The sequence below is a fragment of the Bombina bombina genome, chromosome 3, assembly GCF_027579735.1.
Source record: "Bombina bombina isolate aBomBom1 chromosome 3, aBomBom1.pri, whole genome shotgun sequence".
Taxonomy (NCBI): Eukaryota; Metazoa; Chordata; class Amphibia; order Anura; family Bombinatoridae; genus Bombina; species Bombina bombina.
The window spans coordinates 1,126,200,022-1,126,225,968 of record NC_069501.1 but is presented as its reverse complement, the minus strand read 5'-3'; the positions used below and the strand labels follow the sequence as shown (position 1 = coordinate 1,126,225,968).

General features: G+C 39.1%; 1 protein-coding gene across 2 annotated transcripts in view; it reads left to right on the top strand.

The window, feature by feature from the left end:
• Nucleotides 1-25,947, top strand: part of WASF3 (WASP family member 3) — a 269,443-nt gene that overhangs the window by 141,099 nt on the left and 102,397 nt on the right. For both annotated transcript variants that reach the window (XM_053708495.1, XM_053708496.1), the window contains 2 exons: nucleotides 13,992-14,145; nucleotides 15,644-15,761. In XM_053708495.1, the coding sequence (XP_053564470.1) occupies nucleotides 13,992-14,145; nucleotides 15,644-15,761 (272 nt within the window). The remainder of the gene's footprint in view (nucleotides 1-13,991; nucleotides 14,146-15,643; nucleotides 15,762-25,947) is intronic.

Genomic DNA, 25,947 nt, shown 5'->3' with positions numbered 1-25,947 from the left:
ACTATGTAAAATCGGTTCCTGGATGTTCATTGTTCCTAAGAAGTGAGCATTAAGGAGCCCTTTGTTATATCTTTTTTCATTAAACAAAAATGGTTATATGCAGTTATTGTCTTGGCTGCTGATCATTTTCTCAGATTTGTTATGTGAACATTTCTATGAATGTCTATCAAGGTTCTAGTCATAGCTTGAAGGATGGCATTCATTTACTGAATATTATTACCACTGAGGCACCTAATGAAGATGCAGCATGGTAAAACAGGTTTTGTAATTTTCTAGCCAGACACAGTTGCTCGCAGCTCCCATAACATACACAGGTAAGCCAAGTGCATGCACATTGGGCATCTTAAATGACTGCTGCAAACAAAGCAACAGTGATTTAAACATTTGATTGCCTGAAATTGACATGTATTACTCAACTGAGTAGCAACTTACTTCATCCAAGTGGTCACAAGATGCTACTATGTCCTTTAAAGCAACATCTACAGTAGGGTAAAAGGAAAATGGGTTGTAGCAGGTCTCATAAATCCAGATTCCAGGCCAAATTACCAGGGCACCATTTGTCAAACTCTGTTTTAGTGCCAATAATAGTGGTTGCTAGTAATTAAAGCACAGCAGTGATTTTTCACCCCTTCTATGTCAAACAGCAAGGAGAGTTGAAGGTAAGGTGGAATGAAAAGGGGTAGAGAACACTAATCCTGGCTGCCACATGAAAGGGAGTGTCCGTTTCCTTTTTGATTTTCATTTAGTCTCTACCAGCAGATCTGAGAGCATTTACCAGACACATGTCTTATTTTTCTAATGTCCTTTTACCCAGAATTTTTCAATATTTGCTTTGTAACCACCAGTACTCAGTAAAACAGTGACTAATTAAAACATGCCAGGGGTATGCATAATGCTTTCCTATTTATTTATAAAGCTTACACTCCCAAAGGAAATATTGTCAGATTCAACCGTTTTTATCTGCTGACAAAATCTGTCTCAATGATTCACTACTGAATGTGATGGACATTGATTTGTCATTTTTGGAAGCCTGAATTAGTTGTATGGGTGTAAGATTGAAAATTAGAAGTGTGACTCCTAATAATTTGAACAGATGATTTAAAAAATAATTTTATTTTTTGAACCCCTTACAAGTATTGGTTAGAAAAACTATGCATCTTCACACTGGGCGCCGCCATCTTGGAGCTTATATTTGTTATTTAACTTTCTCTAGTAAGGTGTATCCAGTCCACGGATCATCCATTATTATGGGATATTCTCACTCCCAACAGGAAGTTGCAAGAGGACCCACAGCAAAGCTGTTATATAGCTCCTCCCCTCACTACCATATCCAGTCATTCTCTTGCAACTCTCAACGCGCATGGAGGTAGTAAGAGGAGAGTGGTGAAAAATAGTTAGTTTATTAACTTCAATCAAAAGTTTGTTATTTTAAATAGTACCGGAGTTGTGCTATTTGTTCTCAGGCAGAGATAGAAGAAGAATTTGCCTGAGTTTTCTATGATCTTAGCAGGTTGTAACTAAGATCCATTGCTGTTCTTACACATGTCTGAGGAGTGAGGTAACTTCAGAGGGAGAATGGCGTGCAGTTTATTCTGCTATCAGGTATGTGCAGTTATGATTTTTTCTAGGATTGGAAATGCTAGAAAATGCTGCTGATTCCTGATAAATGTAAGTTAAGCCTGAATACAGTGATTTAATAACGACTAGTATCATGCTTATTCTCAGGGGTAATACCCTTATAGATATGCTATATAAAACGTTTGCTGGCATGTTTAATCGTTTTTTATATATGCTTAGTGATAAAACTTATTGGGGCCTATTTTTTTCCACATGGCTGGCTGTATTTTTGCCTAGAAACAGTTTCCTGAGGCTTTCCACTGCTGTAATATGAGTGGGAGGGGCCTATTTTAGCACTTTTTTGCGCAGTTATAATTACAGACTGAGACATCCAGTTTTCCTCAAGAGTCCCCTGCATGATACAGGACATCTCTAAAGAGCCTAAAATCGTTTATTGGGGAAGGTAGGAGCCACAGTAAAGCTGTGGCACTTTGCTGGGACTGTTAAAAAACGTCTGTCGTTTTTTTGATCCGTTTTTTGTACTAAGGGGTTAATCATCCATTTGCAAGTGGGTGCAATGCTCTGTTAGCCTATTACATACTGTAAAAATTTCGTTTGTGTAACTGCCTTTTTTCACTGCTTTTCAAATTTTGACAAAATTTGTTTCCCTTAAAGGCACAGTACCGTTTTTTTTTTTTTTTTTATATTGCTTGTTAACTTGAATTAAAGTGTTTTCCAAGCTTGCTAGTCTCATTGCTAGTCTGTATAAACATGTCTGACAGAGGAAACTCCTTGTTCATTATGTTTAAAGGCCATGGTGGAACCCCCTCTTAGAATGTGTACCAATTGTACTGACTTCACTCTAAGCAATAAAGATCATATTATGTCTTTAAAAAATTTATCACCAGAGGTATCTAGCGAGGGGGAAGTTATACCGACTAACTCTCCCCACGTGTCAGATTCTTTGACTCCCGCTCAAGGGACTCACGCTGAAATGGCGCCAAGTTCATCAAGGGCACCCATAGCGTTTACTTTACAAGACATGGCGGCAGTCATGGATAATACACTGTCAGCGGTATTAGCCAGATTACCTGAACTTAGAGGTAAGCGAGATAGCTCTGGGGTTAGACGAAATGCAGAGCATACTGACGCTTTAAGAACCATGTCTGATACTGCCTCACAATATGCTGAAGTTGAGGAAGGAGAACTTCAGTCTGCGGGTGATGCTTCTGATTCAGGGAGAATCCCTGATTCTGATATTTCTACATTTAAATTTAAGCTTGAACACCTCCGCGTGTTACTTAAAGAGGTTTTAGCTGCTCTGAATGACTGTGACACAATTGCAGTGCCAGAGAAATTGTGTAGACTGGATAAATACTTTGCAGTGCCGTTGTGTACTGATGTTTTTCCAATACCTAAAAGGTTTACAAAAATTATTAATAAGGAATGGGATAGACCAGGTGTGCCGTTCTCTCCCCCTCCTATTTTTAGAAAAATGTTTCCTATAGACGCCACCACATGGGACTTATGGCAGACAGTCCCTAAGGTGGAGGGAGCAGTTTCTACTTTAGCAAAGCGTACGACTATCCCTGTCGAGGACAGTTGCGCTTTTTCAGATCCAATGGATAAAAAATTAGAAGGTTACCTTAAGAAAATATTTTGCCAACAAGGTTTTATCCTTCAGCCCCTTGCATGCATTGCCCCGTCACTGCTGCTGCGGCGTTCTGGTTTGAGTCTCTGGAAGAGGCCTTACAGGTAGCGACTCCATTGGATGACATACTTAGGGCACTTAAGCTAGCCAATTCTTTTGTTTCTGATGCCATTGTTCATTTAACTAAACTAACGGCTAAGAATTCTGGTTTTGCTATACAAGCGCGCAGAGAGCTATGGCTTAAAACATGGTCAGCTGACGTGACGTCAAAGTCTAAGCTGCTTAACATTCCCTTCAAGGGGCAGACCTTATTCGGCCTGGTTTGAAGGAGATTATTGCTGATATCACTGTAGGTAAAGGTCATGCCCTTCCTCAGGACAGGTCCAAATCCAGGGCCAAACAGTCTAATTTTCGTGCCTTTTGAAACTCCAAAGCAAGTGTGGCATCAACCTCCTCTAATGCAAGACAAGAGGGAACTGTTGCTCAGTCCAAGGCGGTCTGGAGGCCAAACCAGACCTGGAACAAAGGTAAGCAGGCTAAAAAACCTGATGCTGCCTCCAAGACAGCATGAAGGAACGGCCCCCTATCCGGTAACGGATCTAGTGGGGGGCAGACTTTCACTCTTCGCCCAGGCGTGGGCAAGAGATGTTCAGGATCCCTGGGCGTTGGAAATTATTTCCCAGGGGTATCTTCTGGACTTCAAAGCTTCTCCCCCCATAGGGAGATTTCACCTTTCACAGTTATCTGCAAACCAGATAAAGAGAGAGGTATTCTTACACTGTGTACGAGACCTCCTAGCTATGGGAGTGATCCATACAGTTCCAAAAGAGGAACAAGGACAGGGTTTTTACTCAAATCTGTTTGTGGTTCCCAAGAAAGAGGGAACATTCAGACCAATTTTGGATCTAAAGATCTTAAACAAATTCCTAAGAGTTCCATCATTCAAGATGGAAACTATTTGTACCATCCTACCTATGATCCAGGAGGGTCAATATATGACTACAGTGGATCTAAAGGATGCTTACCTTCACATTCCGATACACAAAGATCATCATCGGTTTCTCAGGTTTGCCTTTCTAGACAGGCATTACCAGTTTGTAGCTCTTCCCTTTGGGTTAGCTACAGCCCCAAGAATCTTCACGAAGGTTCTAGGGTCCCTTCTGGCGGTCCTCAGGCCGCGGGGCATAGCAGTAGCCCCTTATTTAGATGACATCCTGATACAGGCGTCAAACTTCCAAATTGCCAAGTCTCATACGGACGTAGTACTGGCATTTTTGAGGTCGCATGGGTGGGAAGTGAACGAGGAAAAGAGTTCTCTATCCCCACTCACAAGAGTTTCCTTTCTAGGGACTCTGATAGATTCTGTAGAGATGAAAATTTACCTGACGGAGTCCAGGTTATCAAAGCTTCTAAATTCCTGCCAGGTTCTTCATTCCATTCCGCGACCTTTGGTGGCTCAGTGTATGGAAGTAATCGGCTTAATGGTAGCGGCAATGGACATAGTGCCGTTTGCACGCTTACATCTCAGACCGCTGCAACTATGCATGCTCAGTCAGTGGGATGGGGATTACACAGATTTGTCCCCTCAACTGAATCTGGACCAAGAGACCAGGGATTCTCTGCTCTGGTGGCTATCTCGGGTCCATCTGTCCAAAGGTATGACCTTTCGCAGGCCAGATTGGACAATTGTAACAACAGATGCCATCCTTCTAGGTTGGGGTGCAGTCTGGAACTCCCTGAAGGCTCAGGGATCGTGGACTCGGGAGGAGTCTCTCCTTCCAATAAATATTCTGGAGCTAAGAGCGATATTCAATGCTCTTCAGGCTTGGCCTCAGTTAGTGTCTCTGAGGTACATCAGATTTCAGTCGGACAACATCACGACTGTGGCTTACATCAACCATCAAGGGGGAACAAGAAGTTCCCAAGCGATGTTAGAAGTCTCAAAGATAATTCACTGGGCGGAGATTCACTCCTGCCACCTGCCACCTATCAGCTATCCATATCCCAGGTGTGGAGAACTGGGAGGCAGATTTTCTAAGTCGACAGACTTTTCATCCGGGGGAGTGGGAACTCCATCCGGAGGTGTTTGCACAAGTGATTCATCGCTGGGGCAAACCAGAACTGGATCTCATGGCGTCTCGACAGAACGCCAAGCTTCCTTGTTACGGATCCAGGTCCAGGGACCCCAGGGCGACGCTGATAGATGCTCTGGCAGCGCCCTGGTCTTTCAACCTGGCTTATGTGTTTCCACCGTTTCCTCTGCTCCCTCGACTGATTGCCAAGATCAAGCAGGAGAGAGCATCAGTGATTTTAATAGCGCCTGCGTGGGCACGCAGGACCTGGTATGCAGAGCTAGTGGACATGTCATCCTTTCCACCATGGACTCTGCCTCTGAGACGGGACCTTCTACTTCAGGGTCCTTTCCACCATCCAAACCTAATTTCTCTGAGACTGACTGCATGGAGATTGAACGCTTGATTTTATCAAAGCGTGGCTTCTCCGAGTCAGTCATTGATACCTTAATACAGGCACGAAAGCCTGTCACCAGGAAAATTTACCATAAAATATGGCGTAAATATCTTTATTGGTGTGAATCCAAGGGTTACTCATGGAGTAAGGTCAGGATTCCCAGGATATTATCTTTTCTCCAAGAAGAATTGGAGAAAGGATTGTCAGCTAGTTCCTTAAAGGGACAGATTTCTGCTCTGTCTATTCTTTTACACAAGCGTCTGGCAGATGTCCCAGACGTTCAGGCATTTTGTCAGGCTTTAGTCAGAATAAAGCCTGTGTTTAAACCTGTTGCTCCACCATGTAGCTTAAACTTGGTTCTTAAGGTTCTTCAAGGAGTTCCGTTTGAACCTCTTCATTCCATAGATATAAAACTTTTATCTTGGAAAGTCCTTTTTTTGGTAGCTATTTCCTCGGCTCGTAGAGTCTCCGAGTTATCTATGCAAAAGTCCAATTCCCAATGCAGGGAAAGAAACGTACCCCTTAATAGTAGCACCGGTAAAACCCTTCCATCAAAAGTAGGAGACAAGGTGGAAATGATACTTATTTATCTCATGCTTACCCCCTCTTCACGGCTCCTGGTCCTGGGTGATGCCTGCGCCTCAAAACAGCCGTGAGTATATTCCCACTTCAGGCGGACATCGATCAGTTTACTGTGCTCAGAGCCTCCACGCTCAATGAGCCTCTCCGTCTGTCGCCGCCTCAGTGACTCAACCGGCTCACAGGTCTGATGTCACCTACCGGTGCCGGCTTGCGGGGGGTAAGTATAGTCCGGTTAAACCTCTTCAACCAAGGGTCCTTGCTCCTCCACCTCGTAGGGTTAATTTGTAGCTTGAACTTGGTCACTGCTTCAAGGATAAATGCTGACTCCAAATCAACGGCTTACTTGCACATAGAAAAAAGGGAACGCTGGAGTCGCAAATTGTGTCAAACAAAGTGATAGCTTTTATTCATCCATAAAAACAGGATAACAAAGTGTACTGCTCTTCAGATAATTACAAGCTTACGCGTTTCGGCTGTATGCCGTAGTCATAGCTCGCTAGTAACCCTTAATACTGATGAGCTTTAAAAAGGGTGTAAAAAACATTTCATTGGCTGAGCGGCAGTTACCATTTTTAACTCCTTACTTACTTTTTAACAGTATATAATATATAAGTGTAAATGTAGAGTGTCCTGTTTATTGTTTTTATTAAAATTGATTGGTCATTGCATATGTTTGTGGCTGTACAATTGGATTATAATCATAATGTGTAACTAGTCTATGTGTAAATAACAAAGTGTTATATAACAGTTGGGTTTTTTTTTTGTTTTTTTTTTCCTTTTTTTCTTTTTTTCCTTTTTTTTGTTTTAGAACAATTATATATACATTTTTTATTGCATTAATTTCTGACATTCAAATCACTGAAAGGTGAGAAATTGTGTAGGGGTTAAATGCTTAAGTATCCAGCAGTTGGTCTGAAAGTGTATAAACATCTCAATACAAATTAGGTGATAATAGAAGCTGTGACAACTAAAATATTAATGCCTAAAGTTTACTGTCCAATGTTCAATGAGCTCATTACTATTATGGAATCTATGTTTTGAAATGTTATACATTGAAATAGACTATGCTTGCAATAATAATGATTGTTTATAAGCTGGGACACCAAATGGAAATAGTGGCATAAAGAGAGAAAAATAAGTTTTAAATGCAAGCCCTTTATATCTTCCGCAGTGAATAACATATTAATGGGAGATAATAACAGATAAACTGTATGCCTGAGTATCAGGCAATTTGGCCCATAAACATAAATTATATCATAATATAAATTGGGTGACAGCATTTGCTGTGACAACGGAATTCTTATTATTTAAAGTTTGCTATTCAAGGTTTAAGTAGTTTATTGTTGCTATTATGGAGTTTAAGTTTTGAATGATTATGCATGGATACAAATTGTATTCACAATAACATGGAATGTCTATAGTTTGGATATCATATGAAAAAAGTGGCACAAAGAGTAAACAATTTTTTGCTAACATCACTTAAATAGTAGGTGCGGCAGTTAACACTTTCATATTAGCCACAGACAGATCAGAAAACATTCAACAGTATACATCAGGAGAATAAACATTAAAGCAAACCCTCACATACCCCCTGTAGTGAATTACATGTAGATTGGAGATAAATCGGATAGACTATATCTATAACCAAACCTCAATATGGAATTAGCAGCCACAAATACAGGGGAGAACTATAATTATTTTTCTCTCAAAACATTACAAGAAAGAGACAACAGTGCCTATGAATTAGAGGAGGTTTTTTGTACAGATAGATCTAAGTTTACCTTAGGTAAACTCTTTGAGGAAATGGAATTTCTATTGTTGAAGGAAAGTAAATTAAGATGGGATATTATGACCCTAAATAAATATCAAGAATTGAAAATCATACCGAGAGGCCTGAGGATAAACAAATTCCCTACATTTCAGACAGAGGACCGTGATTTCATTAATGAATGGAATATTATATTGTCAGATTGTTCCCTTCGATTAATGGTCCTTCTTGTTGAATACAAAACCAAAGCCCTAAATGTAATCACTATACAGATAGAAACGATTCAGGTGGAATTGAATCAGAGGAGAGGGACTTTGGAGTATCCAAAGTATGACAGCATTTTACAAAAAACCCTAATGGAGTCCAAGGTATTGTTGATTACAACAAAACATAATAAGTACCTTAGAGATCAATCAGACTATGATATGAACAGGGTATATGTCTAGAACAGGAAGGATAGGGCCGAAGGTCGTAGAGCATACAATAGGTCACGAGGTAGGGGGAGAGGCAGAGGTTTCTTTAACAATAGAAATACCAGACAGGAAGATAAGAAAGCAATAAAGGAAGGGGAAGCTGGATACCACAAGGAGAAAAAGGTACAGTTTTCAGAAAGTGAAGCAGAGTCGTATGACGAAAGTTCAGCGTCAGGTGGGGAGGATAGCAATGAAGTAATCGATCTCCTGGAATCACCAGTTTATGATCAGCAGGTGGTTAAACCAAAAGCTTCCAGCACACGTATGCCCTCTATACTAAAAAAACAGCAAGGAGGGTCTAAATATATTCCAGATGACACATCCCCTGCAGGACCATCTAATGTTGACAGAGGGGCAATTGTTGATCAGAGGGACAAGCAGGACCTAGAACAGGTTTTTTCCCTTCCCCAAAAGAAACCAGAAGGTGGGGGGAGAGGGAGAGGGGGCCAGTCAGGACAGATAAGTCAAAACCGTCAATCCACGAGACGGGGCAAACGGGGGAGCAAATACCAGTGAGGGATATGAATGTAATCAATTTATCTGACTATATTTTAACTGATATAGAAATAAAGGTGTTAAGTTTGGGACTAGGGTTTGTTCCATCACAAAAATTCAATTTATTTAACACTTTGATTGACGTTAATAAATTGATTAGAGGCTTGACAGTACGAAAGTTCTTCTATAGGGAGGCCATTGAGGACACAAATTTGTCCCCTTCACAGCAGAACAGACGCATAATTACTAATGAATTTCCCTTTAATGAGGAATGTGATATCCAAAATTTGGAAACATTGCTGAGTGAGGGAGATACCGATGCAACAGTGTCAGGGGCCCAAATGCCAAAATTTAGGGAGGCATCCAAGTTTTACCCTATACATTATAGGGGTGACATATTGGAAACTTTCCAGAAGAGAGTGGAAAGAGACCTGACAATGTTGCATCGGGATACACCCAGCAATCAATACAATTTGAATCAGAAAGAGAGAGAAGCATTGAGAAAACTTCAAAATAATGATAACTTGACTATTAGAAATGCGGATAAGGGAGGCTCAGTGGTAGTTATGACAAGAGATCAATTTATCATAGAAGCAGAAAGACAACTACAAGACAGCAGATTTTATCAGGTCCTAAGAGGGGATCCCACTAACAGGTACAAAAGGGAGTTGGTACAGATACTCGATGATGGTAAGGAGTTGGGGATCCTGGATGAGTCTACCTGTGACTTCCTCCTGGTGGACAATCCGGTAACACCTATATTTAACCATCTTCCCAAGGTACATAAATCACTGGAGGGGGTCACAGGTAGACCCATTGTTAGTGGTATAGGATCACTCCTTGAAAGGGTCTCGCAATGGCTAGATAGTATTCTGCAACCCATGGTGGGGAAATTAACGAGTTTTCTACAAGACACAACACATGTCTTAAATTTGATGGAAAATTTGAATTGGGAAGAGACTAACATGTGGCTCACCATTGATGTTAGAGCCCTTTATACCTCAATACCACATGAGAAAGGTTTAATGGCTATTGAATTCTTTCTAAGGAGAAATACAGGCTTTAATGATGATTCAGTGAATTTCATACTGAGAGTTGTGCGTTATCTTTTGACACACAACTATTTCTCCTTTGAGGGGGTTTTCTATCTCCAGCGGTGCGGGACAGCGATGGGCGCAAAATTTGCGCCCTCTTTCGCCAACCTATATATGGGTTGGTGGGAACTGTCCCGCATCTATGGGGATGGGAACCCCTTCAGGGAGAACATACAATTCTATCGGCGTTACATAGATGACTTGCTCCTGGTGTGGAGGGGAACAGTGGAAAGTGCTGAGACCTTTGTGAATTGGTTAAACGACAACGACTTTGGGTTGGAGTTCACTTTTGAACTAAATAAGAGTCAGATAAATTTCTTGGATCTCACTTTAAAGGGGGTCCCCAAAGTGGGTGTCGAAACCGAGGTCTATAGAAAGCCTATAACTGGGAACACACTACTCCACGCCAGGAACAGTCATCCAAAGCAAGTGTTTAAATCAGTCGCGAAGGGCCAATTGACTAGATTGAAGCGCAATTGCAGTAACTCAGAACAATTTGATAAACATGCTGATCAACTGTCAGAACGTTTGAAGGTGAGAGGGTACAGGACATTTGAAATACAGAAAGCACGAGAAGAGGTCACTTCCATTAATAGGAGAAAATTATTGGAAAAAGCCGAAAGCAAGCCCACAAAAAGTGGTAGTGTGTTTTTTGTAACAGACTATAGCATCCAATATAACAAAATATGCCAAATAGTAAACAAGCATTTCAAAATACTAGCAGCTGACAATGCGTTGGCTGAAGTAGTAAAGCAAGGTTGCAAGCATTCGTTCAGAAAGGGAGTCACTATGGGGAACCTATTGGCCCCTACCCAATTGAAAAATAGCAGAAGGGAACAACCCAGCTCCTGGCTTAGATTTAAAGGAGTTTATAGGTGTAGTAACATCACCTGTAAAGCATGTGAACATCTATCGATAGGAGAAGGCTTTAGATGCAGTGTTACAAATGAATCTTTTAACCATAAAAGGTGCATGAACTGCAGGAATAACTTTTCAGTTTATCTAGCTAGTTGTGAATTATGCAGATTACAGTATGTTGGCATGACAACAAGAGAGACACGAGTACGTATCAGAGAACACCTCCTGGATATCAAGGCGGGAACTCTGACCACCCCACTCGTCCAACATTTTAAGTTGGTCCACAACAAAGACAGTGCCCATTTTAAATGGACCATAATTGAAACAGTGGAAGTAGGACGAAGAGGAGGGGACAGAGAATCCGCACTTGCCAAAAAAGAGGTGTTCTGGATTTTTAAATTGAGGACAAGATATCCCACAGGATTAAATTCATCTTATGATTTAATCAATCACTGGATGTAGTATAGCATACTCCCAGTCAATAACACTTTTCTGATTTTACATGAGCTCATGTTTAGAATACCTAAAGCAACCCTATTCCCTATATTTGATACACTAATTTATGTATTTGGCAGTGTTGAGCCACATTATTCCCTAATAATGGTGTTATGGGGAAATTTAGGGTTTATATTGAACAAGAAGGGCCATTATAAGCCAACCTGTTTACAAAACAGGATCTGAGGGCCTCAATCAAAGTAGGAATCTTTACTATGTGAATAACACATTATAAGCAAGAAGGTATTCCCATTTAGGTACTATAAGCTATCTAATCAGATCAGTGGGGCTACATTTCTGAGTAATAGTCTATTATAACCTTTTTACAAATTATATACCTTTTTGCAAATTATAATCTTTTTGCAAATCTTTACAAATTGCATTTTTAGAATCAAAGTAAATTAATTAGTAATTAAAATTACAAGGTTACTGTTATATAACACTTTGTTATTTACACATAGACTAGTTACACATTATGATTATAATCCAATTGTACAGCCACAAACATATGCAATGACCAATCAATTTTAATAAAAACAATAAACAGGACACTCTACATTTACACTTATATATTATATAGTGTTAAAAAGTAAGTAAGGAGTTAAAAATGGTAACTGCCGCTCAGCCTATGAAATGTTTTTTACACCCTTTTTAAAGCTCATCAGTATTAAGGGTTACTAGCGAGCTATGGCTACGGCATACAGCCGAAACGCGTAAGCTTGTAATTATCTGAAGAGCAGTACACTTTGTTATCCTGTTTTTATGGAAGAATAAAAGCTATCACTTTGTTTGACACAATTTGCGACTCCAGCGTTCACTTTTTTCTCCGAGTTATCTGCCTTACAATGTGATAATCCTTATCTGATTTTTCATTCTGATAAGGTAGTCCTGCGTACCAAACCTGGGTTTTTACCTAAGGTGGTATCTAACAAGAATATCAATCAAGAGATTGTTGTTCCATCCTTGTGTCCTAATCCTTCTTCAAAGAAGGAACGTCTATTACACAATTTGGATGTGGTTCGTGCTTTAAAGTTTTACTTACAAGCTACTAAGGATTTTCGACAAACATCTACTTTGTTTGTTTGTTGTTTACTCTGGTCAGAGGAGAGGTCAAAAGGCTTCGGCAACCTCTCTTTCTTTTTGGCTAAGAAGCATAATACGCTTAGCCTATGAGACTGCTGGACAGCAGCCCCCTGAAAGGATTACAGCTCATTCTACTAGAGCTGTGGCTTCCACTTGGGCCTTTAAAAATGAGGCTTCTGTTGAACAGATTTGCAAGGCGGCGACTTGGTCTTCGCTTCATACTTTTTCAAAATTCTACAAATTTGATACTTTTGCTTCTTCGGAGGCTATTTTTGGGAGAAAGGTTTTACAGGCCGTGGTACCTTCCGTTTAAGTACCTGCCTTGTCCCTCCCTTCATCCGTGTACTTTAGCTTTGGTATTGGTATCCCATAAGTAATGGATGATCCGTGGACTGGATACACCTTACTAGAGAAAACACAATTTATGCTTACCTGATAAATTTATTTCTCTAGTGGTGTATCCAGTCCACTGCCCGCCCTGTCATTTTAAGGCAGGTTATTTTTAAATTTAAACTACAGTCACCACTGCACCCTATGGTTTCTCCTTTCTCTGCTTGTTTTCGGTCGAATGACTGGATATGGTAGTGAGGGGAGGAGCTATATAACAGCTTTGCTGTGGGTGATCCTCTTGCAACTTCCTGTTGGGAGTGAGAATATCCCATAAGTAATGGATGATCCGTGGACTGGATACACCACTAGAGAAATAAATTTATCAGGTAAGCATAAATTGTGTTTTTATACTGTACAAAAATATAACAATTTTGCTCTCTATTATGTGAGCTTAACTAAAGTGAAAGCCAGATATATGAAAGTGCACTGCTCCTAACACAGGATGCAACAATACAAGTGCTACAAGATGGCGGCGCCCAGTATAAGATGCAGAGCTTTACCAACTGGATTCTGTAATGAGTTAAAATAGGTACATCAGGAATTGCAATAGTATGCTGAGTAGTAACCATGCTACTGTAGTTGTACCCAGCAGTTTAATGTCCCTTTAAATAACTTTCTAATTTACTTCTATTATCAATTTTGCCTAATTCTCTTGGTAATCCTTTGAAGGAACAGCAGTGCACTACTGGGAGCTATCTGAACACATCTGTTGTATCAATGATGAGGCATATATGTGCAGCCACCAATCAGCAGCTAGCTCATAGCTACTGAGCCTATATAGGTATGCTTTCCAACAAAGGATATCAAGAGAATGAAGCAAATTAGATAATAGAAGTAAACTGGAAGTTGTTTAAAATGGTATGCTCTATTTAAATCATGAAAGATAATTTTTGGGTTTCATGTCCCTTTAATGTTGTCATTCTGTATGTTAAATGATGTGTGTATGTGTGTGTATATGTATGTGTGTGTATGTGTATATGTATGTATATATATATATATATATATATATATATATGTGTGTGTGTGTGTGTGCCTATTTATAGTAACACTTGTGTTTTTGTCTGCTTTTATCATAGTTTCATTACAAGATATTAACATGAAGAAGGCTTTCAAAAGTTCTACCACACAAGACCAGCAAGTGGTTTCACAGAGCAGTGTTCCAAATCCTGTTAAAGACATATATAACACCAGTGATAAACCTCCTCCCTTGAACATATTGTCACCATACAGGTTTGTATTTAAAAACAAGTCCTTGTCATTCATAAAAATGTAACATCCCAAAATCAAGAGCTGAAAGTGACATAAAAGTGCTCTAAGAAATTGCTCTGTATTATTGCACTATTGCTTCCATATAAATATGCATTACTGGGAGCTGAACACATCTGGTGAGCCAATGACAAGAGGCCAATCTGCATAGCCACCAATCGCTAGCTAGCTCCCAGTATTGCTTTGCTGCTACCTAGGTATGCTTTGATAGTAAAAGTAAATTGAAGAGTCTCTTAAACTTGCAAGCTTTATCTGAACCATAAAAGTTAATTTTCATTTTTATGTTTATGTTTGTATTTTATTTTTTTATTCCTGGTTAAAGCAACTTATTTGTAGAAAATGTATAATTTCTTGAGACGCTTGAATGTTATGTACTTCATCTCTGACTGATTATTTATTTGATCCAATACTTTGTATCAATAGACAATGGTAAATTATATTGAAATGTATTAGTTAAAGTGAAGGTAAATGTTCCCCTTTGTATAAACAGATCCGGAATGTTTGTGATATTTTAGATGGCGTTTAATTAATCAGTTGTAATAAAGATGCGCTTTAACTTTTTTAATGTAGCACTGACAATTCTAATACCCCCTGCTCCGCGGCCGCCCACTTCAAAAGTAATTTTTTGTGAGCTAATGTTGTGAACTGTTCTCCAATGAGCGCTCTAGCCATACGGCACTCACATAATGTATTTTTTGTAGCTAGAGCAATGATTGGCGGAAAGTTCAAACCTTCAGCTCACTGAAAAAAAAATACTTTTAAAGTGGGTGGCCGGAGCACGGGGTATTTGAATCTCATATCTACATTAAAATTTAAGTTATAGCGCATCTTCATTACAACTGATAAATTCAACTCCATGTAAAATATTGCTAACTTTCCGTATCTGTTTATACAAAGTCAAAAGTTTACCATCACTCACGGTTTACTCAAGCATTGTAACAACATTCCTTATTTAAAGAACCTAAGAACTGATCTTCCTTCTCCTAAAAATATTAATCCTCCCTTATTTAAATGCTTTATTTAATTAGAAAATGTATCTTGAAACACATTCCCTTCTTTTACTATGTGTTTAATGAGTTGAAAAAAGTTAAATAAAGAGTCAAATTTGTCCTTCTGGAAAATCCCCAGTCCGCTCCAGATGAGAATAGAAGGAGTGATTGGAGGATACGCTTCCCATTTGTTCTGCAGCTGTATTCTCATATGCAGTGGCACAAGAGCAAAATTTTGACAATGCATTTAATCCGTTTGTAGGGGTTATATAAAAAGGAAAAGATACAAATTTGTTTACAAATAAAATGGTCTAAAGAAGTAGAATATTTCTTTAAGTAGCTGTTCATGTGTGTTTTGCAGGGTACACAGTACTGCTGAACTTGTGGTGTTAACCTCTGCACAAGTTATACCAGTGACCACAAAACCAGATTTTACAGATATTTTTCTCCCTTGTGCATTTTTGTGTTTCCAGAGATGATAAAAAAGATGGATTAAAGTTTTACACGGATCCCTCTTACTTCTTTGACCTTTGGAAAGAAAAAATGCTTCAGGATACTGAAGATAAAAGAAAAGAGAAAAGAAAGCAGAAGGTAATAATGTGTAGTTTCTAATAAACGTGACCAGTCGTGCTGTTATAACCAGGTTTTCAAAAAGCATTTTTGTGTAGTTTTTAAAATTCTGCAGCTGACATTGTCACCAATACTCAGATACTCTGGTCTATTGTTCTATACATCAGTGACTGACATTAGAATCATGTTTTTTGTTCCATCTCATTATTTACCTTTATTGATGTTAGTGAATGTTACAAGTGTGTTAAAGTATTTTATTAATTCACTGTTGCTTGTATATCACGGTGTTAAACCCCTGCTAAGGGGGAAAACACATGTTTAAATTGAGACAGTTGTGTGTAGCCAGCAATGGCCAGTTAGCTCCCAATAATGATATGTACATATTATTTTTCAACAAAAGATACCAAGAGAGCAGTTATTTTGAAAATAGCAGCAGTGCTTTGCAACTTTGTATAATATTGCTATAAACATTGTAATAAACACTGCTGCCAGATGACAAAATATACATGCACGCTCCTGAGCTCTTTTATTACTCTTGAACAATGGATACCAAGAGAACTAAGCAAAATTGATAATAGAAGTGAATTGGAAAGTTGTTACATGCTCTATCCAGTCAATTTAAGTTTCATTTTGACTTTACATATCTCGTTCATTCACAGAGTTACCATGAACTGCAGTAGTTGCTTGAAGTCTGGGCAGTTATTATTTGCGTTTTTGTTGAGGCCAGCATTATAAGGTCTCACTTTTCTCATCCATGCTGTGCAGCCTTTTAGCTGTACTCCTACTTGCAGGTGTGCATATATTTTTTAGCATCCAATGTCACTGTATCTTTCTGCAAGCACGTTGTAATTTTAAATAAGCTTAGTATATTTTAGTTCAGTTTGCTGGCCATAGTTTCACATCCTGACACCTATTTCATATTGATTAGTGAGTTTATATTTCTCACATCTAGGTAGAATTTACTTTTTTCCATCACTTTATTTGCTTTCATTATATTTATGCTTTTTTGCCTTGATTAGATGCTTATTATTTGGGATGGCTGATACTGGATGACCTGTTCCTTTCCACATTTTTAATGTATGTAATTTTCTTGAACACTTATTATTTAACCCAAGAGATAGCCGCAGTAAGTTCCAGCCAAAATTGAAATGTACATTGATGCATTTAATTTTTGAATATAAATATTTTTGCAGCATACTTGAATTAGCAAAAATGCTTATAAAAGCTATCACAGTTTTTTTTTTAATGTGAGCCTTTACTGTGCCTGTGAAGCATATCTAAATATGGTTCATACGCCAATATTTTAAAAGGTGTGTGTGTGTGCAGAGAACTGGCAGTGGCTTGTATCTTGCAAACGGAGTCATCAGCAACACAATTCAATGCACCACTGGCTCTCTGGGAAGACACACTGCGTATAGTACTGGTGTATGAAACATAATTTGATATGCATCACGTGCACATACACAATTTAAAAGCTCTCACTTAAAATAGTATATTTCTTTCATGTAATTAGCAAGAGTCCATGAGCTAGTGACGTATGGGATATACATTCCTACCAGGAGGGGCAAAGTTTCCCAAACCTCAAAATGCCTATAAATACACCCCTCACCACACCCACAAATCAGTTTTACAAACTTTGCCTCCTATGGAGGTGGTGAAGTAAGTTTGTGCTAGATTCTACTTTGATATGCGCTCTGCAACAGGTTGGAGCCCGGTTTTCCTCTCAGCGTGCAGTGAATGTCAGAGGGATGTGAGGAGAGTATTGCCTATTTGAATGCAATGATCTCCTTCTACGGGGTCTATTTCATAGATTCTCTGTTATCGGTCGTAGAGATTCATCTCTTACCTCCCTTTTCAGATCGACGATATACTCTTATATATACCATTACCTCTGCTGATTTTCGTTTCAGTACTGGTTTGGCTTTCTACAACATGTAGACGAGTGTGTTGGGGTAAGTAAGTCTTATTTTCTGTGACACTCTAAGCTATGGTTGGGCGCTTTTTTTATAAAGTTCTAAATATATGTATTCAAACATTTATTTGCCTTGACTCAGGATGTTCAACATTCCTTATTTTCAGACAGTCAGTTTCATATTTGGGATAATGCATTTGAATCCATCATTTTTTCTTACCTTAAAAAATTTTGACTTTTTCCCTGTGGGCTGTTAGGCTCGCGGGGGCTGAAAATGCTTCATTTTATTGCGACTTTTTTGGCACAAAAAATCTTTTCTGTTTCCGGCGTCATACGTGTCGCCGGAAGTTGCGTCATTTTTTGACGTTCTTTTGCGCCAAAAATGTCGGCGTTCCGGATGTGGCGTCATTTTTGGCGTCATTTTTGGCGTCTTATTTGGCGCTAAAAAAATATGGGCGTCGCTTTTGTCTCCACATTATTTAAGTCTCATTTTTCATTGCTTCTGGTTGCTAGAAGCTTGTTCTTTGGCATTTTTTCCCATTCCTGAAACTGTCATTTAAGGAATTTGATCAATTTTGCTTTATATGTTGTTTTTTCTCTTACATATTGCAAGATGTCTCATGTTGCATCTGAGTCAGAAGATTCTTCAGGAAAATCGCTGCCTGGTGCTGGAACTACCAAAGCTAAGTGTATCTGCTGTAAACTTTTGGTAGCTGTTCCTCCAGCTGTTGTTTGTATTAAATGTCATGACAAACTTGTTAATGCAGAAAATATTTCCTTTAGTAAAATACCATTACCTGTTGCAGTTCCATCAACATCTAATGTTCAGAGTGTTCCTGATAACATAAGAGATTTTGTTTCTGAATCTATTAAGAAGGCTATGTCTGTTATTCCTCCTTCTAGTAAACATAAAAAGTCTTTTAAAACTTCTCTTTATCCAGATGAATTTTTAAATGAACATCATCATTCTGATTCTAATGATTCTTCTGGTTCAGAGGATTCTGTCTCAGAGGTTGATGCTGATAAATCTTCATATTTATTTAAAATGGAATTTATTCGTTCTTTACTTAAAGAAGTCCTAATTGCATTAGAAATTGAGGATTCTGGTCCTCTTGATACTAAAGCTAAACGTTTAGACAAGGTCTTTAAATCCCCTGTAGTTATTCCAGAAGTTTTTCCTGTTCCTGGTGCTATTTCTGAAGTAATTTCCAGGGAATGGAATAATTTGGGTAATTCATTTACTCCTTCTAAACGTTTTAAGCAATTATATCCTGTGCCGTCTGATAGATTAGAGTTTTGGGACAAAATCCCTAAAGTTGATGGGGCTATCTCTACCCTTGCTAAACGTACTACTATTCCTACGGCAGATGGTACTTCCTTTAAGGATCCTTTAGATAGGAAAATTGAATCCTTTCTAAGAAAAGCTTATTTGTGTTCAGGTAATCTTCTTAGACCTGCTATATCTTTGGCGGATGTTGCTGCAGCTTCAACTTTTTGGTTGGAAACTTTAGCGCAACAAGTAACAGATCATGATTCTCATAACATTATTATTCTTCTTCAACATGCTAATAATTTTATCTGTGATGCCATTTTTGATATTATCAGAGTTGATGTCAGGTTTATGTCTCTAGCTATTTTAGCTAGAAGAGCTTTATGGCTTAAAACTTGGAATGCTGATATGTCTTCTAAATCGACTCTACTTTCCCTTTCTTTCCAGGGTAATAAATTATTTGGTTCTCGGTTGGATTCTATTATCTCAACTGTTACTGGTGGGAAAGGAACTTTTTTACCACAGGATAAAAAATCTAAGGGTAAAAACAGGGCTAATAATCGTTTTCGTTCCTTTCGTTTCAACAAAGAACAAAAGCCTGATCCTTCATCCTCAGGAGCAGTTTCAGTTTGGAAACCATCTCCAGTCTGGAATAAATCCAAGCCTTCTAGAAAAGCAAAGCCAGCTTCTAAGTCCACATGAAGGTGCGGTCCTCATTCCAGCCCAGCTGGTAGGGGGCAGATTACGTTTTTTCAAAGACATTTGGATCAATTCTGTTCACAATCTTTGGATTCAGAACATTGTTTCAGAAGGGTACAGAATTGGTTTCAAGATAAGACCTCCTGCAAAGAGATTTTTTCTTTCCCGTGTCCCAGTAAACCCAGCGAAAGCTCAAGCATTTCTGAAATGTGTTTCAGATCTAGAGTTGGCTGGAGTAATTATGCCAGTTCCAGTTCTGGAACAGGGGCTGGGGTTTTATTCAAATCTCTTCATTGTACCAAAGAAGGAGAATTCCTTCAGACCAGTTCTGGATCTAAAAATATTGAATTGTTATGTAAGGATACCAACATTCAAAATGGTAACTGTAAGGACTATCCTGCCTTTTGTTCAGCAAGGGCATTATATGTCTACAATAGATTTACAGGATGCATATCTGCATATTCCGATTCATCCAGCTCACTATCAGTTTCTGAGATTCTCTTTCCTAGACAAGCATTACCAGTTTGTGGCTCTGCCGTTTGGCCTAGCAACAGCTCCAAGAATTTTTACAAAGGTTCTCGGTGCTCTTCTATCTGTAATCAGAGAACAGGGTATTGTGGTATTTCCTTATTTGGACGATATCTTGGTACTTGCTCAGTCTTCACATTTAGCAGAATTTCATACGAATCGACTTTTGTTGTTTCTTCAAAATCATGGTTGGAGGATCAATTCACTAAAAAGTTAATTGATTCCTCAGACAAGGGTAACTTTTTTGGGTTTCCAGATAGATTCAGTGTCCATGACTCTGTCTTTGACAGACAAGAGACGTCTAAAATTGATTTCAGCTTGTCGAAACCTTCAGTCACTGTTAGAAACAATATATATCAGACTCAGTCTATAAAAGTAGGACTGGAACACAACTGCAGAATACTAAATAAATGTATGTATGTATCACGAAACTGTCTGAAACCCTTATCGCTGGAAAGGCTTCCTTCAGTGTAGTGATTAGATATACTATATCAAGTATGGTAAGTTCATACAGAATGGTACTGGATATTGTGGACTACAACTGTTATTATCACACTCAGATAACAACAGCATATGCGGAGACAGATAGAGATTTCAAACAGGCAGATACACAGAGAAAATATGCAGATAGTAGGAAAGAGCCAGAACAAAGGTTACGGTATGTGCTTAGCGAACATGTAGCAATATAGTGCCTGAGGTTGATATGGTATTTGCATAAACAAGTAGAAAGTACCTTGGAGCAAAGTAAAGTGTGGAGAGCTAGCAGCAATCCCTTCTGTGGCGTCTGAGTGAAGTAAGTTTGAGACCGGAGAAACCGGAAGTGACGTCCGGTGGTTTTGGGAGCAGCGTTGAATCTTGCTGACAAGCACAAGCGTAACAGAGAAGGTTGCAGCTGCGGCAAGAGGCAAGGAGGAGAATTATGCAAAGTTAGACAAAGTACTTTACCCCATGAATGTGAGAGAGTGTCCTGAGTAAGGAATCCAATGTAATTCAGTAGTAGAACCGGAGGCTCAGAGAATCCTTTCTTCAAGGAGAATTAGGAGAGATTTTGGCAAGCAATCCTCACTGTGGCAGAAAACTTCAATACTGAGCAGGGAATGAAAGGTGAACAGCTTATTTAAGGAAGGGGCAACCAATCAGGAAATAATAGGTGTGGCTAGGAGAGGAGGTATTGAGACAGCTGAATCTGACAGTCACAATCATTCCCTTCGGTAGCCTTATGCATGGAAATTCTAGGTCTTATGACTGCTGCATCGGACGCGATCCCCTTTGCTCGTTTTCACATGCGACCTCTTCAGCTCTGTATGCTGAACCAATGGTGCAGGGATTACACAAAGATATCTTAATTAATATCTTTAAAACCGATTGTACGACACTCTCTGACGTGGTGGACAGATCACCATCGTTTAGTTCAGGGGGCTTCTTTTGTTCTTCCGATCTGGACTGTAATTTCAACAGATGCAAGTCTTACAGGTTGGGGAGCTGTGTGGGGGTCTCTGACAGCACAAGGGGTTTGGGAATCTCAGGAGGTGAGATTACTGATCAATATTTTGGAACTCCGTGCAATTTTCAGAGCTCTTCAGTCTTGGCCTCTTCTGAAGAGAGAATCGTTCATTTGTTTTCAGACAGACAATGTCACAACTGTGGCATACATCAATCATCAAGGAGGGACTCACAGTCCTCTGGCTATGAAAGAAGTATCTCGAATTCTGGTTTGGGCGGAATCCAGCTCCGGTCTAATCTCTGCGGTTCATATTCCAGGAATAGACAATTGGGAAGCGGATTATCTCAGTCGCCAAACGTTGCATCCGGGCGAATGGTCTCTTCACCCAGAGGTATTTCTTCAGATTGTTCAAATGTGGGAACTTCCAGAAATAGATCTGATGGCTTCTCATCTAAACAAGAAACTTCCCAGGTATCTGTCCAGATCCCGGGATCCTCAGGCGGAGGCAGTGGATGCATTATCACTTCCTTGGAAGTATCATCCTGCCTATATCTTTCCGCCTCTAGTTCTTCTTCCAAGATTCTGAAGGAATGCTTGTTTGTTCTGCTGGTAGCTCCAGCATGGCCTCACAGGTTTTGGTATGCGGATCTTGTCCGGATGGCCTCTTGCCAACCGTGGACTCTTCCGTTAAGACCAGACCTTCTGTCGCAAGGTCCTTTTTTCCATCAGGATCTCAAATCCTTAAATTTAAAGGTATGGAGATTGAACGCTTGATTCTTGGTCAAAGAGGTTTCTCTGACTCTGTGATTAATACTATGTTACAGGCTCGTAAATCTGTATCTAGAGAGATATATTATAGAGTCTGGAAGACTTATATTTCTTGGTGTCTTTCTCATCATTTTTCCTGGCATTCTTTTAGAATTCCGAGAATTTTACAGTTTCTTCAGGATGGTTTAGATAAAGGTTTGTCCGCAAGTTCCTTGAAAGGTCAAATCTCTGCTCTTTCTGTTCTTTTTCACAGAAAGATTGCTAATCTTCCTGATATTCATTGTTTTGTACAAGCTTTGGTTCGTATAAAACCTGTCATTAAGTCAATTTCTCCTCCTTGGAGTTTGAATTTGGTTCTGGGGGCTCTTCAAGCTCCTCCGTTTGAACCTATGCATTCATTGGACATTAAATTACTTTCTTGGAAAGTTTTGTTCCTTTTGGCCATCTCTTCTGCCAGAAGAGTCTCTGAATTGTCTGCTCTTTCTTGTGAGTCTCCTTTTCTGATTTTTCATCAGGATAAGGCGGTGTTGCGAACTTCTTTTGAATTTTTACCTAAGGTTGTGAATTCCAACAACATTAGTAGAGAAATTGTAGTTCCTTCATTATGCCCTAATCCTAAGAATTCTAAGGAGAAATCATTGCATTCTTTGGATGTTGTTAGAGCTTTGAAATATTATGTTGAAGCTACTAAGACTTTCCGAAAGACTTCTAGTCTATTTGTCATCTTTTCCTGTTCTAGAAAAGGCCAGAAAGCTTCTGCCATTTCTTTGGCATCTTGGTTGAAATCTTTAATTCATCATGCCTATGTTGAGTCGGGTAAAACTCCGCCTCAGAGGATTACAGCTCATTCTACTAGGTCAGTTTCTACTTCCTGGGCGTTTAGGAATGAAGCTTCGGTTGATCAGATTTGCAAAGCAGCAACTTGGTCTTCTTTGCATACTTTTACTAAATTCTACCATTTTGATGTGTTTTCTTCTTCTGAAGCAGTTTTTGGTAGAAAAGTACTTCAGGCAGCTGTTTCAGTTTGAATCTTCTGCTTATGTTTTCATTTAAACTTTATTTTGGGTGTGGATTATTTTCAGCAGGAATTGGCTGTCTTTATTTTATCCCTCCCTCTCTAGTGACTCTTGCGTGGAAAGATCCACATCTTGGGTAGTCATTATCCCATACGTCACTAGCTCATGGACTCTTGCTAATTACATGAAAGAAAACATAATTTATGTAAGAACTTACCTGATAAATTAATTTCTTTCATATTAGCAAGAGTCCATGAGGCCCATCCTTTTTTGTGGTGGTTATGATTTTTTTGTATAAAGCACAATTATTCCAATTCCTTATTTTTTATGCTTTCGCACTTTTTTCTTATCACCCCACTTCTTGGCTATTCGTTAAACTGATTTGTGGGTGTGGTGAGGGGTGTATTTATAGGCATTTTGAGGTTTGGGAAACTTTGCCCCTCCTGGTAGGAATGTATATTCCATACGTCACTAGCTCATGGACGCTTGCTAATATGAAAGAAATGAATTTATCAGGTAAGTTCTTACATAAATTATGTTTTTACTAGAGGCATTTTTGTTAATGCAAATATATTGGAGGGAAATGCCTATATTTAAAAGTAAAATACGCTTAAAGGGACAGTAAAGTAAAAAAAAACAAAAAACTTCATGATTTAGATAGGGCATGTAATTTTAAACCACTTTCCAATTTACTTTTATTACCAATTTTGCTTTGTACTCTTGGTATTCTTAGTTGAAAGCTAAATCTAGGAAGTTCATATGCTAATTTCTTAGACCTTAAATACTGCCTCTAATCTGAAAGCATTTTGACAATTTTTCACCACTAGAGGGCGTTAGTTCATGTGTTTCATATAGATAACATTGAGCTCAGGCACGTGAAGCTCCTAGGAGTCAGCACTGATTGGTTAAAAATGCAAGTCTGTCAAAAGAACTGAAATAAGTGGGCAGTTTGCAGAGGCATAGATACAAGGTAATCACAGAGGTAAAAAGTATATTATTATAACTGTGTTGGTTATGCAAAATTGGGGAATGGGTAATAAAGGGATATCTATCTTTTTAACCCCTTAACGACCAAGGACATCCCAGGCACGTCCTCCATTGGAGGTCACTTAACGACCAAATACGTGCCTGGCACGTCCTCTGGGGTTTAAAGCTCTGGAAGTGATCCTGATGGCTTCCAGCAGCTTCTAAGGTATTGCAGTGATGCCTCAATATTGAGGCATCCCTGCAATACCTTTTTTGGCACACCGATGCAGAGAGGGCCATCGGCCAGCGATGGGTGCCGATCGTTGGTGGGTGGGAACAGCTGTAGGGAGGCGGGTGGGCGGCCCATTGCCAGCAGTCGGAAAAGATTGCCGGGTGCGTGCATGTGCGCCTGCGATCCGGGCTTAACAATTGGAGAGGAGGGGGGAAATAATTTTTAAAAATAGATCTAGGAGGGGGAGGGGGTAGGCTATGCAGGGGGGGGGGGGGACAGCTTCCAGTACCCAAAATGTTGGGAAATAGTTAGTGGGGGGAGGGTTAGACAGCTCTTTGGGGGGGATTAATGAGGTTGGGGCGAGATTATACACAGCAGAATATATATATATTTTTTTTTTTAAAGGGACAGTAAACACCAGAATTTTTGTTGTTTAAAAAGGTAGATAATCCCTTTATTACCCATTCTCCAATTTTGCATAACCAACACAGTTATAATAATATACTTTTTACCTCTGTGATTACCTTGTATCTATGGCTCTGCAAACTGCCCCCTTATTTCAGTTCTTTTGATAGACTTGCATTTTTAGCCAATCAGTGCTTGCTCCTAGGAGCTTCACGTGCCTGAGCTCAATGTTATCTATATGAAACACATGAACTAACACCCTCTAGTGGTGAAAAACTGTCAAAATGCTTTCAGATTAGAGGTGGTCTTCAAGGACTAAGAAATTAGCTAATGAACCTTCTAGATTTAGCTTTCAACTAAGACTATCAAGAGAACAAAGCAAAATTGGTAATAAAAGTAAATTGGAAAGTTGTTTAAAATGACATGCCCTATTTAAATCATTAAAAAAAAACTTTGACTTGACTGTCCCTTTAAGTACTTTTTCATTTTTGTGTGCAATGTCTTCTTAAGAATGCTGCTGCTCTTGTGTATTCATTATCTACCAAAGAAGTTTGGAGATTCAGACATTTGTTATTCATGTATTGAACAACATTTAGTTAAACTGCTCCATATCCAGCCTGCCTCTGATAAACATGCTTTGGAGCCTGCAGTTGAGGTATGACTAAGAGAAGGATATAACTGCTGGCATTACTAAAGATCTTGCTTTATTTGACGTCCATGATAGTTTCAATAGTCACAAATCCTTTCTACATCAGCCGAGTCTGATTGTTATGCATCTGAATTTGGTTTCAGATGTATGGGTACTGAATGTGATCGATCAAAATTTTCCATTAACAGATGTTTTGTCAGATCTTTAATTCTCATTGATGCTGTTTGAAAGACATTAACAATTTTTTTTATTGAATTGATTCTCAATTACAAAAGCACCTACAGATGTTCTATATTAAAATCTTTAATGACACTTGCC